Raw genomic sequence first — 19,442 nt, 5'->3', positions numbered from 1 at the left:
CACAGGTCGATATCCGAGCCTGAGCCGAGCACTGACAACATTGTGTCTCCGTACCATGGGTCCGCGTCGGCGATACTTGTGGCGGCTGGGTAGGAAGTGGCGTGGTGTTGAATGGAGACACTGGTGGCTCGTTCCGCATCTCTTCGGCGTGTTGTTATGGTGTGAGTGGCTGCGTGTATTCTGTTTTTGAGGCATGTGAGAGAGGGTACTACGCGTTCGTTATCTAAGACGAAGGCACAAGCTGCTTTGGCAATACGGTCCACAGTGTCGTTGCCAGCAAGGTCGACGTGTGAAGGCATCCATACGAGAGATACGGCCATAGATGCTTCATGAACAACGGCGAGTTGGGTCAGTATGGCCTGTACAACACGATAGTAGTTGGGTCTGGGTGAGGAGAGGGCGTGTAGAGCTGGTTGGGAGTCACAAACGATCACACCATTTACGTTACAGTCTACAAGATATGTTACTGCGTCGAGGATTCCGTGTAGCTCACAAAACGTGGAGCTTGATGTGACAGGTAACCTGCGGCCAATCCATCCAGCTTCCACAGGTGGCTGTAAGGTGGGTGAGTACATGGCACACGCTGCTCTTCCATCAGCCTGTACTGAGCCATCCACGTAGATGACATGAGCTGCGGGGATCTTTGAGGATACGCTGTCGATGGTCTCTAGTGCTAGTTGCTTTTGAAGTGCAGGAAGGTCATCTTTGGAGGTTGGTGTGAAGGTGACGTTAGGGAGGGAGATTCGCCACGGGGGCAAGTCGGGTTCAACCGTTTCTTCAGGGACGTGGATGTCAAGGTTTCTAAGTGTGTTGCACACTGTAGTGACGAGGTTGCGGCCTCCTGGTCGAAGTGGGAGGCGGGGTGCACTGTCAGGTTCGAGCGACGCTCTGATGGTAGCAGTAAAGTTTGGGGACAGATAGGGCGATCGGAGGCATTTTACAGAGAGAATGGCCATGTTAGCATATATTCTCTCTACAAGCGAGGGTAGACCAAGTTCACTTTGCATGTTAACGATGCGAGTCGAAGGAGGGCAACCTAAGATAAATCTCATTACTCTATTTTGGAATTTTTCGAGAGGTTCCAAAGCTCTCCTGGGAAGTTGACAAAGGGCAGGTGATAAGTAGTCAACGAGTGATCGAAGAAATGTGGTGTATAGAGTTCTGACCATTGGTAATGAAGCGCCGGTGGAATTTGTGGCAAGCCACTTGATAGGGTTAAAACGGGCCTGCAGACGATCAAGGAGATCATTAACAAGGGGATGGATACGTTGTCGAGTCGGTATGGCTGGAGTGATCCGGGCTGGTACTCCAAGGTATGTGTACTGTGTGCAATGAGGGATAGCATCACCTCCCATGTTGAACGTCGGTAGTGCTTGGAGAGTACGAGATGAAAATATTCTGCTCTTCTCAGGGGAAATGATGAGACCACAAGCGGTAGTTGACGTATAGAAGCAATTTAGAACGAATTGGAGGTCAGCGGGCGAGTTGGAATGGATGCAGATGTCGTCCGCGTAGCAGAGAAGGGTTGTATGGGGACCGTTAGGAAGAAGTGAGAGTAAGCGGTGCATCAAGACGTTAAAAAGAAATGGACTTAGTACGCCACCTTGCGGGGTACCGAGTTTGAACTGCTCATAGGAACTGCACACACCTCGAAAGAGAACACGTGACTTCCTGTTACTCAGATAACCTCGAATCAATCGAAGGAGGTTTCCTTGCACTCCGAAGGTAACCAGCTGGTCAAGAATTATTTCATGGTTGGCTACATCGAAAGCACTTTTGAGGTCCAGGAAGGCAACTACGCTGGTGGGAGAGAGGCGGGTGTAGAGCTCAGTAAGGCAGTGGTGCGTACTTCGACGTGGGAGGAAACCATACAGCTGCGGGGAGAGTTGACCTTGTAGACGATTCATGAGCCGGGCAAGGATGATACGTTCAAGCATCTTGCTGAAGCATGAAGTTAGGGAAATGGGCCTGAATTGATCAGTACCTGGTTTCGGTATCGGAACAATCGTGCTTAAAGTCCAGGCTGCAGGTACATGTCCACGAAGGAGGCAGAGGTTGAAGAGGCGAAGGAGGGGGTTGCCAGGAACTTCCAGTAGGAGTCGGAGCACTTGGTATGTAATGCCGTCATCCCCGGGGGCAGAAGTTTTTGTATTAGCCATGGCTAGTCGTAATTCATTTTCCGTAATCGGGACGTCGTCTTCTTCATCTGGGTGGAGAAGAGCAGCCATTAGGTGGAGATTACGGGTGTTGCGACGAGTGGAGAGTGCCTCTTGGATATGCGTAGGAAGATTGTTAGTCTGTGACTGTGACGACCATAAAGTAATGAGGTCCTGGGCGTAGGCGTCTGGACTGTGATGGAGGGCGCTGGGAGGTTGCTTCTTAACGACCCTTTTTACAAGGCGCCACATGGTCGCGATACTAGTCTGGTGATTTATGGAATCAGTGTATTTCTGCCAAGACTCTGTGTAGGCACAGTTCTGGAGGGCGACCATATTATCCCGTGCTATTTGGTACTGATGTAAAGAATCAGGTGTGGGTTGCGTCTGAAAAGTATGACCAGTAGTCTGTGTAGCTCTCTCCGCTTGGATAATACGGTGGTCCAACGTCCATGAGTGAGGTACAGGGCGGCGTGGTAGGTGAGCTTTGGTTACATAGCGGCTGTAGAAGTCGTGTGTGGTATTCACTAAGGACGTGTATAGTGCGTCGGGGGATAGGAAGTCAAATGTGGGAAGGAGACTAGAGATGTACGAAATATACGTAGGGCAATATTTAGGAGGAATGGATATACGGGTCCGGTGATGAGGAGTTGGAATCCGAGACGGTATGGAGTAGTATAAACTAAGAGCAATATGGTCGGAGAAGAGAGAAGGAATTGCTTGACAGGCGACACGGGATGGCACGAGGCCAGACGTGATGATGTGGTCAACTGTGCCTCCACGTGCATGTGTGGCTCCACCAGTTTCCCATCGTGTGAGTCGGTACCGATGTATGTAGTTGAGTAGAGGGATTCCACTACGGTTGGGGACAGGGGAGGCATCACCTAGAGCAGGATGTCGAGCGTTGAAATCCCCCATATAAATCATTCCACGATTTGTAGGTACTGGGAGGGCAACAAGATTAATAACTCCAGGGGCAGAGTATACGTTGCAAAGTCGAAGTTTACCATTGCCCACAGTGACTTCAATTAACTGAAAGGTCATAGTAGTATCCCTGGAGCATCGAAGGAGCTTGTGTGGCATGGATGCGTGGACGTAAGAAATGAGGCCATTCCTGGCTGGATGTATGTACGAGACATAGCCAGACAGCGTAGGTGCTGTGTCGCAAGGCTGAGCACCACCGGGAAAGGCTTCTTGAATAAATATTATCTGGGGATGATGGCGATGGACATATGCCTTGAGTGCAGGAATAAACTCACTACTAAGACTCCTGTGTTTCCTACTCCGCTTACGTCAACCTGTCAGAATTTCTCAACAACAATGATAATAATAACAATAATAATAATAATAGTAACAATAATAATAATAATAATAATAATAATAATGATAATAATAATAATAATGATAATAATAATAATAATGATAATAATAACAACAATAACAACAATAACAACAATAACAACAATAACAACAATAACAACAATAACAACAATAACAATAATGACAATAATGACAATAATGATAATAATGATAATAATGATAATAATGATAATAATGATAATAATGATAATAATAATAATAATAATAATAATAATAATAATAATAATAATAATAATAATAATAATAATAATAATAATAATAATAATAATAATAATAATAATAATAATAATAATAATAATAATAATAATAAAAACATGGCGCAGTAGTGATCCTTCTTACGCCTTTACGATAACCACCCCGAGACGCCCTAGACTCCTTGCCGCATTAGGTAGATGGAGGGAAGGAGGAAACCTCCTCGCACAGGCTCAGACGCTCTTACGGTCCCAGCAGGGAGCCATAGCGGCTCTGCAGTGAGGCATGGAGGCGATGGGGACACCAAGACGCAAGGCCCTTAGCACAGCTGGGTTGGAGAGGTGCGACCTGGACATGACTGCAGCCGACTTCAAGTCGTGGCGTCGGTCCTTGAAGGATTGGATCGAGCTCAACGCTGTCGGTGACGGTGACGCCGCGCGCTACACCCGGCTTTTATGTGCCCCAAGGCTGAAAAAGGCGTTCGACACCAGGTTCCCCAAGGCTCGTTGGGACACCCTTCCCACTGCCGAGGCCCTGGAGAACGTCAGCAAGTTAGTATTGCGTGCGGCTAACGAGGCAATAGAGTGGTCAGACTTCTTTAGTGTCAAGCAGGCCTTGGGGGAGTCAGTGGGCGATTACTTCACGAAGTGCTCCCAGATGGTGTTAGATTGTGCTTTTCAGTGCCTAGGCTGTGACGCGAGTTTAAGTAAATATATGTTAGTGCGGAAGCTCATGGCTGGGTAGCGTGAACCAGCCCTAAGACGCAAGGTGTTACAGTGCTACGCTCAATTCAAAGACGTCAACAGCCTCAGGTCTTACTGCATGACATTTGAAGCGGCTCAGAGGGACGCACATAATTTCCCGCGAAACCGCCATCCCGAGGCTGCCGCTGGTGACGTCATGCACGACGCTGCGAGTGACGACGACGTCGTTGCTGCTGCTGGTCCCGGGAAAACCCGTCACCACCCTTATTGGCACTGCGATGACCGACACCAGCCCGATAGGGCAGCTTGCCCGGCAGCAAACGCCACGTGTCTTGCCTGTGGAAAGCTGGGCTACTTCCCGAAAGTGTGCAAAGGGGGAAAGAAGCCTACGAAGAAGAAGGCGGTGGCCATTGCTGTGGTAGCGACCGCCGGAGTGATGGGCCAGCCACGGCTTGAGGTCATCGTCTCCGGGCCGGAGGGCGACACACAGCACTCCACCACAGCCATCGCAGATACGGGCGCGCAGGTATGTGTAGCGGGACCCAAGCTGCTGAAAGCTCTGGGCCTCTCACCCAGGCAACTTAAGGGACGCACTGGCCTGCGCGACCTCGCCAACATTAACCTACCAACCTTGGGAGCCATAACCTGCCACTTTAGCATCCCTGGCCGCTCCACCCAGCAGGAGGTGTACTTTGTAAAGTCTGTGCGGCAGGTCTATCTGTCTCTCGCTGCCTGCAAGGATCTGGGCCTGGTACACGAAGGCTTTCCGCTCCCGCCACTACCGATCATAGCGAGCGTGGGCAGGGGGAGCAGCGACAGCCCGGGTCCGCCACCCAAACCAGCAACCATGCCTTTCCCTCCTCTCGAGGAAAACGTGCCGAGGCTACAGGAATGGCTACTCGACGTCGTCCTTCGACACCGACCACTACCCGCTGCCGACCATGGCGGGACCCCCTCATCATATCCACCTGTCACCCGACGCAGCCCCTTATGCCTGCCACACTCTCGCCCCCGTCCCGAAACATTGGGAAGCGAAGGTCAAGCGACAGCTGGATGAGGACGTCCAAAGAGGCGTAATCCGTCCTGTCCCCGCGGGAGAGGCCACAGAGTGGTGTACTAGGATGGTCGTGGTGGCGAAGAAGTCTGGCAAGCCGCGCCGCAAGATCGACTTCCAGAAGCTCAACGCATGCTGTCTGCGGGAGACTCACCATACCCCTGACCCGTTTGGCATGGCCTCTGGGGTCCCGGCGCACTCCTACAAAACCGTGGCAGACGCGCACTGGGGGTTCCACCAGGTGGAACTGGACGAGGAGAGCAGACGCCTCACCACATTTATCGCACCGTGGGGCAGGTACCAGTATTGCCGGCGACGCCCATGGGACACTCCACAGCGGGGGATGCATACACCAAAAGATTCGACGACGCCATCATCGACCTGCCGCGGAAATATAAGTGCGTGGACGACACACTCCTCTATGACGTAGGCATAGAGGAAGACTTCTGGCACGCCTACGATTTTTTGGAGGTATGTGCCAAGGCTGGAGTGACACTAAAGCCGGAGAAATTTCGCTTCTACCAGAGGGAGGTCGACTTCGCTGGCTACCACTTGGATTGGGACACATACAAACCGACTACAGAGCGCCTTACTGCCATCAGGGAATTTGAGATGCCAGAAAAGCCGCCCACCACAAATATGCGCTCCTGGTTTGGCTTTGTGAACCAACTGGCGTCCTTCCTGACCACTGCCCCTCTTATAGCGCCCTTCAGGGATCTGCTGAAGAAGCCAACAGGTAAGATCATCTACTGGGACGAGTGTCTCCAGAACAGGTTCACACAGGCCAAAAAGATCATCTGTCAGCTAGCCAAACAAGGTTAGCATACTACGACATGACCCGACCTACCATCGCCATCACGGACTGGTGCAAGGACGGCATCAGGTTTGTGGTGATGCAGCAGTACTGCTCATGCCCGCCAGCCACTGCTCCACACTGCTGCAAGGGAGGCTGGCGCCTGGCATTGTGCGGTAGCCGGCACCTTACCCCGGCCGAGACGAGATATGCACCTGTGGAGGGGTAGGCTTTGGCAGTAGCGTAGTGCCTGCGTAAAGCCCGGCTTTTCCTCCTGGGGTGCCCCAACCTGGTTATTGTCACAGACCACCGGACCCTAGTTAGGCTCTTTGGCGACAAGGCCCCCAAGGACATCACCAACCCACGGCTAATCCGCCTGTACAGGTTCACCATGCGCTTTCTGCCAGGGAGACACAACGCGGCAGCCGACTTCCTATCCAGGTATCCCGTAGCCAAGTCTACTCCGGACGAGGTGGATGAAGAGCAAGACGTCGCTATCACCGCAGCCATGTCAACAGCTACCGCAGCCGCCCTTGACCCAGCGGCGGCGCCAGGAATTTTTAGTTGGGGAGGCTAAGGGGGGGCTGAGCAAATTTTTTTGGGGGGGCTAATAGTAATATGATAATACACATATATTACCCTCATTTCAGAAGGGGAGGTGGTTAATGGTTGGGCTAGCACTGATGGCTGACAAATCTTTAGCCCTGGCAATTAAAAATTCCACTTGATAAAATTATTTCAATGAGTGTTTTAAATTTTCAATTTGCTCATTTCAGTTGGGGGGGGGGGCTGGCCCCAAGCCCCCCCTGGCGCCGCCACTGCCTTGACCTGAGTGGGTGCCCCACCATCGACGAAGAAATGGTGCTGCAGACGGCCCTTGGGGACCACACCTACCAGTCACTGGTGTCAAGAGTGAGCAGCGGCGACTGGGAGTCCCACAGGTCACGGGAGCCTGCCTGCCTGCGGTCCTTCTACGGTGTACGAGACAGACTGGTAGTGTCCCGTGGCCTAGTCACCTATACCTATGATCAGGGATGTGTGCAGCTTGTCATCCCTGAGGCTCTGCGACAACGAGTGGCAGCTAGCCTTCACGCCAGTCATTAGGGCCTCGACTCCATGCTAAGAAGGGCCAGACAGACGGTGTACTGGCCTGGAATGAAGAGTGACCTGCAGCATCACAGGGCCATATGTAACTCCTGCAACGCCAACGCGCCGTCACAACCACCTGAGCCCCTCATTCTCACTCCACCCTCCCCCCGATTACCCCTTTCAGCAGACGGTGGCAGACCTATTCCAGCTAGAAGGTCAAATATACCTAGTCTACGCCGACCGACTCACTGGTTGGCTAGAAGTTGCGCACCTGCCCTCGTGTGCCACGTCCAGCGAAATCATGAAGCACCTAAGGCACTATTTCACCAGATGGGGGGCCCCAGAACAACTCTCTACTGGCGGAGACACGAACCTAGTGAGTGGGGAAATGACCGCTTTCCTCAAGAGATGGGGCGTCACGACCCACCTCTCCTCCGCTCAGTACCCTCAGCCCAATGGCCGAGCCGAGGCCGCCGTGAAAACAGCCAAGAGGATTCTGCGAGACAACACAGGGACCAGCGGCAGCCTGGACAACGACAAGGTGTCGCTTGCCCTTCTTCAATACCTCAACACCCCGCTACGGGAAGGGAACGCATCCCCCGCACAATTGACGACTGGCAGACAGCTACGTGATAGAGTCCCCACTTCCAAACAGAACTACAAAGTCAATTGTGAATGGCAGCGGACCCTGGAGGAGGAGACTCAGATGGCGCAATACCATGTAGAGATACGACAGAAGAGCACGGGCCAGCAACGTCGACGACGCCGCCTGCAGCCGGGAGCCTGTGTGTGGGTTCAGGACCAGACTACCAAGGCATGGAGCAAATCTGGTACCGTAGTCGAAGTCCACCCACACCGCCAATACGCAGTGAGGATGGACGGAAGTGGTCGCATCTCACTGCGCACCCGCGTCCACTTGAGAATGGCGGCGCCACTACGGGGGCCATTATCTCCCAGGGGTTCACCCGAGCCGCAACCACCGACCCAGGGGACACCTCCGCCTGTTTTCCTGAGAAGGGAGCGTCCTCAGAGGCACAAGTCTCAGCCGAGATGGCTGGACGACTACGTAAAATAGCTGTTCAATTTTGCTCATATTGTATATCATTGGAATTACCATTTATTTTGTTATGTTCGATGCAGTCAGATTGCCAAAGTATTTGATTTGTTTCTTTTTCCCTCACAATCTTGAGGGGGATGGTGACCGGACAGTTTAATACTGGACATTTTGATACCGGACATTTTGATACCGGGCATTTCGCTACCGGACATTTTGTGACTAGGATTTTTCACTACCGGGCATTTCGATACCACTAGATATATATATGTGTGTGCGCGAAGATATTGGAGTTTATTTTAAGTGCCACACTGTTCTTATAATTGGTTGTTTAAATAATCGCCAAACTGTTCTTGTAATTGGTTGTTTAAATAATTGCCATACTGTACTTGTACGCTCGGCTATATATCAGCTACGGTTGCTGCATCTCTCAATATACTACTAACGCTTGGCTATCAACTACGGCTGCTGTCCTTGTACGCTCGGCTATATATCAGCTACGGTTGCTGCATCTCTCAGGCTACTACCAAGGTCTAAGTAAACAGGTCTAACCGCTAGGGCAGTTCTGCGCAGCTTCTGACGTCGTTTGGATGCGTCCATTTTCTCTTTGTGATACACTGAAGAAAACTGTGAAACGCCAAGGAAGACAGGAACTATAATATTTTATATATTATATATATATATTATATATCATATATATTATATATTCATATATATAGACAGGAACTATAATATTTTATATATATATATTATATAATATTTGTCAGAATATAACTAATTGAGTGGAGCGGTGCGAGCGAAGGCGACGTCATTTTCGAACGACGGACCAACTTCAACTGACAGCTATAGGACCCGCTAACCCCACTTTGAACAGCCAGGTGACGTTCACGGGCTCGCTGCGCCAACTCCCTCGAAATTCGGTCGGAAGTGGTTAGACCTTATATTCTTAGATCTTGGCTACTACTAACGCTTGGCTATCAACTACGGCTGCTGCATTAGCGGATAAATATATAAAATTTTATTGTATCACCCATGCCTCGTCTAATTGCTTCAACTAAAAATGGAAAGAAATTAGTAGATGATCTAAACTATATATATGATAAACACAAAACTAATAAGGATGGTTCCAAGCAGTATTGGCAGTGCGAAAATAGGTTGTGTAAAGCCCACGTACACACCTATGTTGGTGATAGTGACAACAAAATCGTTAAGACTGTAGGTGAGCATAATCACAGTGCAACAGCAGCAAGAGTGGAATCAAGAGTAGCACATTATCAAATGAAAATAATGCCTGGATCTACACTAGATGCTCCTCGGACTATAATATGTAAAGAAACCCAAAATCTGAATGTATGTGCTATTTCAGAATTACCTTCAGTATCATCATTGAGTCGTAGTATCAGGCGTTGGAGACAAGTAGAAGATAATGTACCACCAATACCTCAGGTACGGCATGGTTTTTGATTCCTGATCAGTATTGTTACCTTGATAATGGCCTGAAGTGGCTACAGTTTGACAGTGGCGAACACGATACTGAAAGAATTTTAATATTTGCAACTGACTCTGGAATTGGTGACATCAAAAGAGCCAAAAATTGGGCTGTAGATGGAACGTTTAAGTGTAGCCCAATTATTTATTATCAACTGTACACTTTACATATTCAAGACAACGACATTAGTGTTCCGAGAATGTTCGCCTTGCTGCCAAATAAGACACAAGATACTTACAATAGACTATTTACTACTATAAAAGAACTCTTGCATAATGTTGAACCTGCCACTGTGATGATGGATTTTGAAAAAGCGGCCATCAATAGTTTATTAGATATATTCCCTAGTTCAGATGTTACCTGTTGCCTATTTCACCTCTCACAAAATGTTTACAAACAAGTTGTAACAATAGGTTTTAAACAGCAATATCACCAAGATGATGATTTTAGTTTAAAAGTGAGATGTTTATCTGCACTTGCTTTCCTTCCCATTGACGATGTTATTGACGGCTTCGAAGAATTAACTGATGACGACGATTTTCTCCAAGAGCTTGTTTCATATTTCGAAACATATTATATTGGGGGAGTGAGAGGTCGTGGCCAACGAAGGCGAAGAGTCGAGCCAGTCTTCCCTATTCATTTATGGAATGTTCATGAACGCACTGAAAATGGTATGCCACGCACTAATAACTATGTTGAAGGATTTCATAATGCACTAAGAACCTCCGTGACAAATGTGCATCCTAATATTTGGTCCCTTATAACTGCTTTAAAACATGAAGAGGCTCTTAGTGCAACAAGAATTGCCCATCTCAATCGTGGAGACAGCGTAACCTCAAAGAAAAAATACAGGGACGCCAATCAGCGTATAAAAAAATTGCTAGAACAGTATGACCCTTCAAATAAAATCCAATATCTTCGTGGCATTGCTCATAACATTAAACATTTTTAACTAGATAATATTGTTGCTTGTCTTTTTTTTTAATTATACTTGTAATACGTTTTTTACATAATTGTTTTAGTCTGTTTATATTTTTTAAATTTGTACTTTTAACTCCTTACTTTTAATACATAATTTGGTTTTTATATCTTCGTGGCATTGCTCATAACATTAAACATTTTTAACTAGATAATAGTTTTTTTTTGTCTGTTTATAGTTTTTTAATTTGTACTTTTAACTCCTTACTTTTAGTACATAAATTGGTTTCATGCCATATATATATATATATATATATATATATATATATATATATATATATATATATATATATATATATATATACATATATATATATATATATATATATATATATATATATATATATATATATATATATATATATAGTGGTATCGAAATGCCCGGTAGTGAAAAATCCTAGTCACAAAATATCCGGTAGCGAAATGCCCGGTATCAAAATGTCCGGTATCAAAGTGCCCAGTATCAAACTGTCCTAGAACCGAGGGGGATATGTAGAAGTTTTTATTGTGAGAGCTGGCAACTGCGAGCCACGCTCGTAGACGACTGCCCCAAGCGGAGCCAGCTACCCGCCAGCCGCATCCGGCCTACTGTACACTGGTTTAATAAAAAAAAACCAACAATAGTGAAAAGGATCTCGGCGTAATTATCAGTTACGATCTCAAATCATCCAAGCAATATATTTCAGCCTCTGAGAAAGCAAATAAGATTCTAGGACTGATTGCGCGATCTGACTTCAAAAGTCCACCACTCATTACCGTTACAAGCAATGTAAATCGTTAGTTCGTCCACATTTGGAATATGCTGTTTTCATATGGTCACCGAATCTCATTAAAGACATTGACAGATTGGAAAAAGTACAACAGCGAGCCACAAAATTGATTCCAAATATTAAAAATAAATCATACAAAAATCGACTAAAACTTATGAATCTGTTTTCCTTAAAAAAGCGTAGACTCAGAGGTGACTTGATACAGGTCTTTAAGGTTCTAAATGGAATTGACAACATCAAAAGTGACAAAATTTTCACACTGAATGAGAATCAGACAAGAAACAATGGTCTCAAACTGTCCGGAAATAGTTTTAATTTGGAAGTGGGTGGAAACAACTTCGCCAACCGTGTAGTTAATGAATAGAATAAACATCCTGCAGAGGCAGTGCAATATGTTCAATACGAAGCTTTAAGAATCATTTAGATAAACACCTAAGCAAGATGCTGTAATGATTATAATTTATTTTAAATTGTTTGTTTGTTTTGTTATCATTTGTCTGTTTGTTTATTATTATTTGCTTGATTCTCATTTATTATTAGTTATATGTCAATTCATTATTATTTACTATTTACCTGTTTGTTTATTATTTAACTATACCTATACATTTATTTATGTATTTTATTCATTATTTAAATAATTATAGTTTTTACTTATTAATTTATTTGTTTATCCGACGTAGGTCTCCTGTCGGCATGCTCCACCTTTGTAATCCTTTGAGAAACTGGACATGTCCAATGAAAATAAAGTTCAAGTCGCAAGCCATGGCAAAAGAAGTAATCAGCAAGTCTTGGAAGTTAGCACGAGAAGAAAAAGTTAAAAAATGGATTAAGAAAGATGCTAACGAAGAGGAACGAGCAACGACATGAAAGCTCTTATAGGAAGCTAAAACCAAAAATTACAGGAGAACCAAAGAAGAAAAACAGCAATTTTTTGGGCGAGTTGTCACTCAGGTGAGGAAATGGCTTCTAAGAAAACAAGAAGGCAGTATTGCAAAGGAAGTACTACAAGGAAACTTAGAATAGCATATGCTAATGTAAATGTTGGTTTACTATCAGCTAGGTTGGAGGGTGACCACTTAAGGATAAACAAACCTGATATTTTGTGTCTGCTATATATTTGGAGATGAGACAGAGAAGATAAAAATGGAGTAATATTTGTGGTGAGAAGTGACATAAAGGTAGAAAAAGCATGTTTGAGTGAAGGCAAAACTGAAACAATTCACCTAAAGATTAATACTAAAGGGCATAGTAAAAGAGACTATGGTGGCATGTGACCCCCCCCCCCCCAAGACAAGAGTTTGGAATCAAACTGAATATCAGAAAATGTTATTGGATACAGCTCTTTTTCTAAAAAAAAAAAAAAAAAAAAAAAAATATTGAAGAAAGTAGCAACATACCCCTTATTGGAAACTTTAATTGTGGTGAGGTTAACTGGGAGGAATGGGAGGCAAGTAGCAAAGCAGATTCCTGGGGGAAATACCCAGTTGAGTATAGCAATGGAGAACACAATGACCTAGTGAGTAAAGAAAGTGACCTGGGTAAGAGGAGATTACACTCCCACCAGATTAGATCTGTTACTAATCACAGACCCAGGCATCAGCTCATTGAACTACCTTTACCCGATAGGAAAAAGTGACCATGTTACAACTGAATTTCAGCTGGAGGATGAGGAACTAGAGCCAAGGAAGTAATCACACAGGCAAGGGAGACTCAAATTTTAAGAAAACAGATTACTGGGTTAGAAAAATTCTTTGAGGAAACAAACAGCGAGGAATTTGTGAATCCTACAGGAATAAGGAGGAAATGGGAAGTCATTCTTGACATTTATGATGGAGTAGTGAACAAACATTGCCAAAGACTAGATAAAGAAAGAAGCAGAAACTGGACTGGTTTAACAAAAAGTGTGAGATTGAAAAAAAAAAAAAGGTCAAGGATGTGGCTTGGGGAAAATAGAGAAAGGAAAGAAGCAATAAAACAAAAGAAGCTTACAGACAAGCTAGGAATGACTATACAAGAATTCAAAGTGAGAAAGAAAGCAATTTTGAAAGAGGTATAGTAGATAAATGCAAAGATGAGCCAAAACTGTTTTACAGGTTTATAAATGGTAAATTGAGACACAGGTAAGAAATCACCAAGTTAATAGTGAGTGTTGAGGTCTTTGAAGATGCCTTAGCTCAGGCAGAAATAATTAAAGTTTCCAATTTGGACATCACAGAGGAGCACAATTTTTTGGAGAAAATCAAGGGGAGTAAAATACCTGGTTAGCATATGTAAATGTAGAAGTGAGGAAAATAGTAAATCTCTGTGACAAAAGCTTCAAGATCTGACAGGATCTCAAATTGGATATTTTATGTACGGAACAACTAATAGACAAGATCCACAGTCTTATTACATGTTCATTGAAAGAAGGCATTGTGCTGCTTGATTGGAAAAGGGAAAACATGATGCCAATTCACAAAGGTGGAAACAAGAAAACGCCAGTGTCACTAACTAGCACAATAGTGAAATTATGTGAAAGGCTTGTGAAGATTGAGGGACCAAACATCTTGAAGAGATGAACATTCTGACAGATAGTTTGGCTTCAGATCTGGAAAGTCATGTGTGTTGAACGTTTTTGGCTTTTACTGCAAGAGAGAGAGAGGGATGGGTGGAATTTGTTGACTTAATGTGGAAATTGGAACACAGAGGACTGAGTGGCAAATTACTAGAACAGATAGAAAAAATAAAGGAAAGATATACAAGGAGAGTAGTTAAGAATAAGATATCAAGATGGAGAGCAGTAACAAGTGGAGTTCCACAAGGTTTAGTGCTTGCATCAATAATGTTTCTTGTCTATATCAGTGGCATGATGGAAGGAACAACAAGCTTTTCCAACATGTTTACAGATAACACAAAAATCATGGGAGGAGTGAAAAACAAGGAGGATGGTAGACTATTGCAAAAAAAAAAAAATTATTCAGCCGGGAGATGGGGAGAATTTATGGGAATGGTGACCTTGGCACGAAGTGTTTGCAAATTTGATATGAACAGAGGATACTTTCAACCGTAGACTATAATTATAAACCTGTTTAATTGATTCAAACTATTTGACTCTCATCAAAGGAAGATTAAACAAATGGAACGATGTACAGCGAACTTTTGTGTCTTAACAGAAATAATCTTGGTTACCGTGGGAGTGCCAAGGAGATAAATTATAGCCTGGAGGCAGGCGAAGAAAAAAAAAGTATTATTACATCGTACGGAAGGAATGAGTCGAGGTAAGTGGGAGCCTCTTCGCTACCAAGGGAATAAATAGAAGAATAGCCTGGTTGCATTGAAAGTGAATAAAGGTGCCATCCGGTAGGGAAGGGGTTAATATTGATTTCCAGGCGAATTTGTAAATACGCGCATAATTCAATTCTGCAAACCACTCCATTATCGTCTCTGTCGACTTAATGTTACATGTGATATCGTATTGTACTGCATAATCAGAATTATTTCATGTACGTGTGGGTTTACCTAGATGTAGTATACAGAAAAAGAGCTTCGCTTGGTGAGTGTAGATCTTCTTCATTTATTATACCTGATTATAAATTCATGTATGGTTCTAACTTGGGCTATATCATTTAGAATATTCCATGAGTTTATGCAACTGTGTGTATGCGTGCGTTTGTGCATTCGTTTTAGACAAAAAAATGTGAAATTATGGTTCTGCATGTTCCTTTTCCATGCTGCCGCCTTTCACTCTACTGATATTTCTCATCTGTGAAGCTACTTCTATACATATCAGGCTAACTCTGTATCCCTCCTTCTTCCAGTGTGCGTGTATCTATATGTGAAATTATGGTTCTGCATGTTCCTTTTCCATGCTGCCGCCTTTCACTCCACTGATATTTCTCATCTGTGAAGCTACCTCTATACATATCAGGCTAACTCTGTATCCCTCCTTCTTCCAGTGTGTGTGTATCTATATGCCAAGTGTGCGTATGTGCATGAAAAGGATAGAAAGAAATTATGTTCGTCTTCTTCAGCCCCTCTTTCGCATCCACCCATGTTTGCCATTTTATCTTTTGCCTATTTTCCTCTTTCGGATATTTCCCAACCTGCTATCTTCCCCTATTCGTCCCCTCTCTACTTCTCTTTCTCTTAATCTCATTCGCTCTCTGTCCTCTGTTGATGTAAGAAATGCATGTATTTGCTCATGTGTCTGCCTGTGGGTGTGCTCATGTATGTATTTACAACAAGTAATTAACCGCCTATATATATGTATGAGGTGGGGGTAGCTTGTGGGGACGTCGCTTCACTCACACGTCGACGCTGTTCCCCCACGGTTTCTCCGAGCAAGCACCCATGCACACACGTTTACCATTCCATAAAGCTCTTGGCAGGAGTGTTCTATGGGTGCCTCCTTCATTTCCTTCATTTTCCTTCTTCATTTCCTAAACCTAGGCTTGCTACTTGTGGAGACAACCCTTTGGGTGAGATCAACATCAAGGAGGCGTGTCACATGCCTATGTAGCCAGAGTGCACTCGAATTACAACAGGAACATGCTTTAGCTGAGTCTCACAGACCAGCCGCTGATTTGATAAGGTCACCCCCAAGGATACCTCATGATTACCCTAATATAAGAATAAGGAAGGAAATTATACGAGGAAAACTAAAGGTAGTAGAGGTGTCAAAGAATGTACAAGAGAAAAGATTGTAGTAGTATGGATAGAGAAGAGTTTGTAAGAGAATCATGAAAATCGAAGTGGATGGCCGGAGATGAGGCCGAGCCGCAGGTGGAGGGACAATATTGTTAAACACATTCGTGAAAAAAGGACTGGCTGAGAGCAGAGGGCAAGATTGGAGAAGCCTTATACGGTTCTAGATGTATACACATGTATACACACACATACATATATACACGAGTATATATGTACACACACACACACACACACGCACACACACACACACACACACACACACACACACACACACACACACACACACACACACACACACACACACACACACACACACACACACACACATATATATATATATATATATATATATATATATATATATATATATGAGAGAGAATGCGGGTGGGGAAGGGCAATATATATATATATATAAATGTATATATTTGTGTCAATTGACATTTGGAATTAAACTCTTCTGCTGGGATTCGAACCCTTGCCTGAGCGGCTTGCGTCTTTATAAGACAAGGACCGTACCACTACGCCATCCTGACCCTACAAAACGAAACGACTTAGTTCATGGCCCAGTCGTTCCGCCGAGGGCACCCGGGTGGAGCGTGTTATGTACTGTATTTCATCAAATCCTTTATGCAGGCTAGTCTTCCGACAAATGTTTGTGTCAATTGACATTTGGAATTAAACTCTTCTGCGGGGGTTCGAACCCTTGCCTGAGCGGCTTGCGTCTTTATAAGACAAGGACCGTACCACTACGCCATCCTGACCCTACAAAATGAAACGACTTAGTTCATGGCCCAGTCGTTCCGCCGAGGGCACCCGGGGGGAGCGTGTTATGTACTGTATTTCATCAAATCCTTTATACAGGCTAGTCTTCCGACAAATGTTTGTGTCAATTGACATTTGAAATTAAACTCTTCTGCTGGGATTCGAACCCTTGCCTGAGCGGCTTGCGTCTTTATAAGACAAGGACCGTACCACTACGCAAGCCGCTCAGGCAAGGGTTCGAATCCCAGCAGAAGAGTTTAATTCCAAATGTCAATTGACACAAACATTTGTCGGATGACTAGCCTGCATAAAGGATTTGATGAAATACAGTACATAACACGCTCCACCCGGGTGCCCTCGGCGGAACGACTGGGCCGTGAACTAAGTCGTTTCGTTTTGTAGGGTCAGGATGGCGTAGTGGTACGGTCCTTGTCTTATAAAGACGCAAGCCGCTCAGGCAAGGGTTCGAATCCCAGCAGAAGAGCTTAATTCTAAATGTCAATTGACACAAACATTTGTCGGAAGACTAGCCTGCATAAAGGATTTGATGAAATAAAGTACATAACACGCTCCACCCGGGTGCTCTCGGCGGAACGACTGGGCCGTGAACTAAGTCGTTTCGTTTTGTAGGGTCAGGATGGCGTAGTGGTACGGTCCTTGTCTTATAAAGACGCAAGCCGCTCAGGCAAGGGTTCGAATCCCAGCAGAAGAGTTTAATTCCAAATGTCAATTGACACAAACATTTGTCGGAAGACTAGCCTGCATAAAGGATTTGATGAAATACAGTACATAACACGCTCCACCCGGGTGCCCTCGGCGGAACGACTGGGCCGTGAACTAAGTCGTTTCGTTTTGTAGGGTCAGGATGGCGTAGTGGTATGGTCCTTGTCTTATAAAGACGTAAGCCGCTCAGGCAAGGGATCGAATCCCAGCAGAAGAGTTTAATTCCATATATATATATATATATACATATATTTATATATATATATACACACGTCTGTATATATACTATAGATACGGTATATATATATATATATATATGTATATATATATGCTATACGAGTATATATATGTCTTTCTGTACGCATATATATATATTTATATATATATATACTGTATATATATATACATATATATATATATATATATATATGTGTGTGTGTGTGTGTGTGTGTGTGTGTGTGTGTGTGTGTGTGTGTGTGTGTGTGTGTGTGTGTGTGTGTGTGTGTGTGTATGTGTGTGTGTATGTGTGTGTGTGTGTATTTACCTAGTTGTATTTTACGGGAAGGGGACCTATGCTCGTGGGATCCCGTCTTCATATCTCGTTTTATCTAGACTGTTTTTGAATTCGTGTATCGTTTTTGCACACACCACATTTTCATCTAACTTGTTCCATACGTTTATTACCCTGTGGGGAAAGCTGTTCTTTTTCAGGCCTCTTCTATAACTGTCGTTCTTGATTTTCTTTCCGTGCCCTCTTGTATCTCTACTATCCCATTTTATTATATCCTCTCTATCAATAGTTTCTATGCCTTTCATGACTCTATAAATAGTTACCAAGTCTCCTCTCTCTCTTCTTTGCTCTAATGTCCGTAGCTCAAGTTTTGCTAGTCTCTTTTCATATGATAGTTCTGAGAGTGTTGGTGCCAATTTCGTAATTCCTTTTTGTATTTGGTGACCACGTCGTCGCTGCATATTCCAATCTAAGTGACGAGTATTTTCTTCACCATTTCTTCATCCAGGTATGTAAATGCTACTTTGATTGTTCTTATCAAATTATAAGTTTCTAAAAAAAAAAAATGTTTATTTGTTTTTCAGGGGACATATTATTCATAATAATGACTCCCAGGTCCTTCTCATTTTCTACTTTTTTAATTTCTTCCTCTCCCAATTTATATGATCCCACTATACTTCTTTGCTTCTTCCAAATTTCATTATACTACACTTCTTAATACTGAACTCCATCTCCCACTTCCTACTCCATTCCCATACTTTATTGAGATCACTCTGCAGCGACTCACAATCTTCTACAGTGTTCACTTTTATCAACAATTTTACATCGTCCGCAAAGAAGCTCATATAACTTTCAATTCCTTTATCCATATCATTAATATATATAGCAAACATTATTGGGACCAGAACTGTTCCTTGTGGAACTCCACTTATCACTTCATTGCAATTAGAGTGTTTGTCTCTTATCACTACTCTCATTTTTCTTTCATGCAAGAAGTCTTTCATCCACTTCAGCAGTTTGCCCTGTATTCCTCCTTCAGTTTCTAATTTCTTTAACAATTTCTTATGTGGCACCTTATCAAAAGCTTTTTTCAGGTCTAGA

The 19,442-nt window shown here is 44.2% G+C and overlaps 1 protein-coding gene across 1 annotated transcript; it reads left to right on the top strand.

Moving 5' to 3' along the window:
- The first annotated feature begins 7,669 nt into the window (after nucleotides 1-7,669).
- On the top strand, nucleotides 7,670-8,443 carry LOC143033129 (uncharacterized). Its single transcript, XM_076198334.1, has one exon. The coding sequence runs from the start codon at nucleotides 7,670-7,672 to the stop codon at nucleotides 8,441-8,443; it is 774 nt and encodes a 257-aa protein (XP_076054449.1).
- The last annotated feature ends 10,999 nt before the right edge of the window (nucleotides 8,444-19,442 follow it).

The sequence above is a fragment of the Oratosquilla oratoria genome, chromosome 15, assembly GCF_046742065.1.
Source record: "Oratosquilla oratoria isolate Oo_2021 chromosome 15, ASM4674206v1, whole genome shotgun sequence".
NCBI lineage: Eukaryota > Metazoa > Arthropoda > Malacostraca > Stomatopoda > Squillidae > Oratosquilla > Oratosquilla oratoria.
This window is presented reverse-complemented; position numbering and strand designations above follow the sequence as displayed.

What these genes read in the sequence shown, in the direction of transcription:
- LOC143033129 (XM_076198334.1), top strand. Translation starts at nt 7,670, where the DNA reads ATGAAGCACCTAAGGCACTATTTCACCAGATGGGGGGCCCCAGAACAA.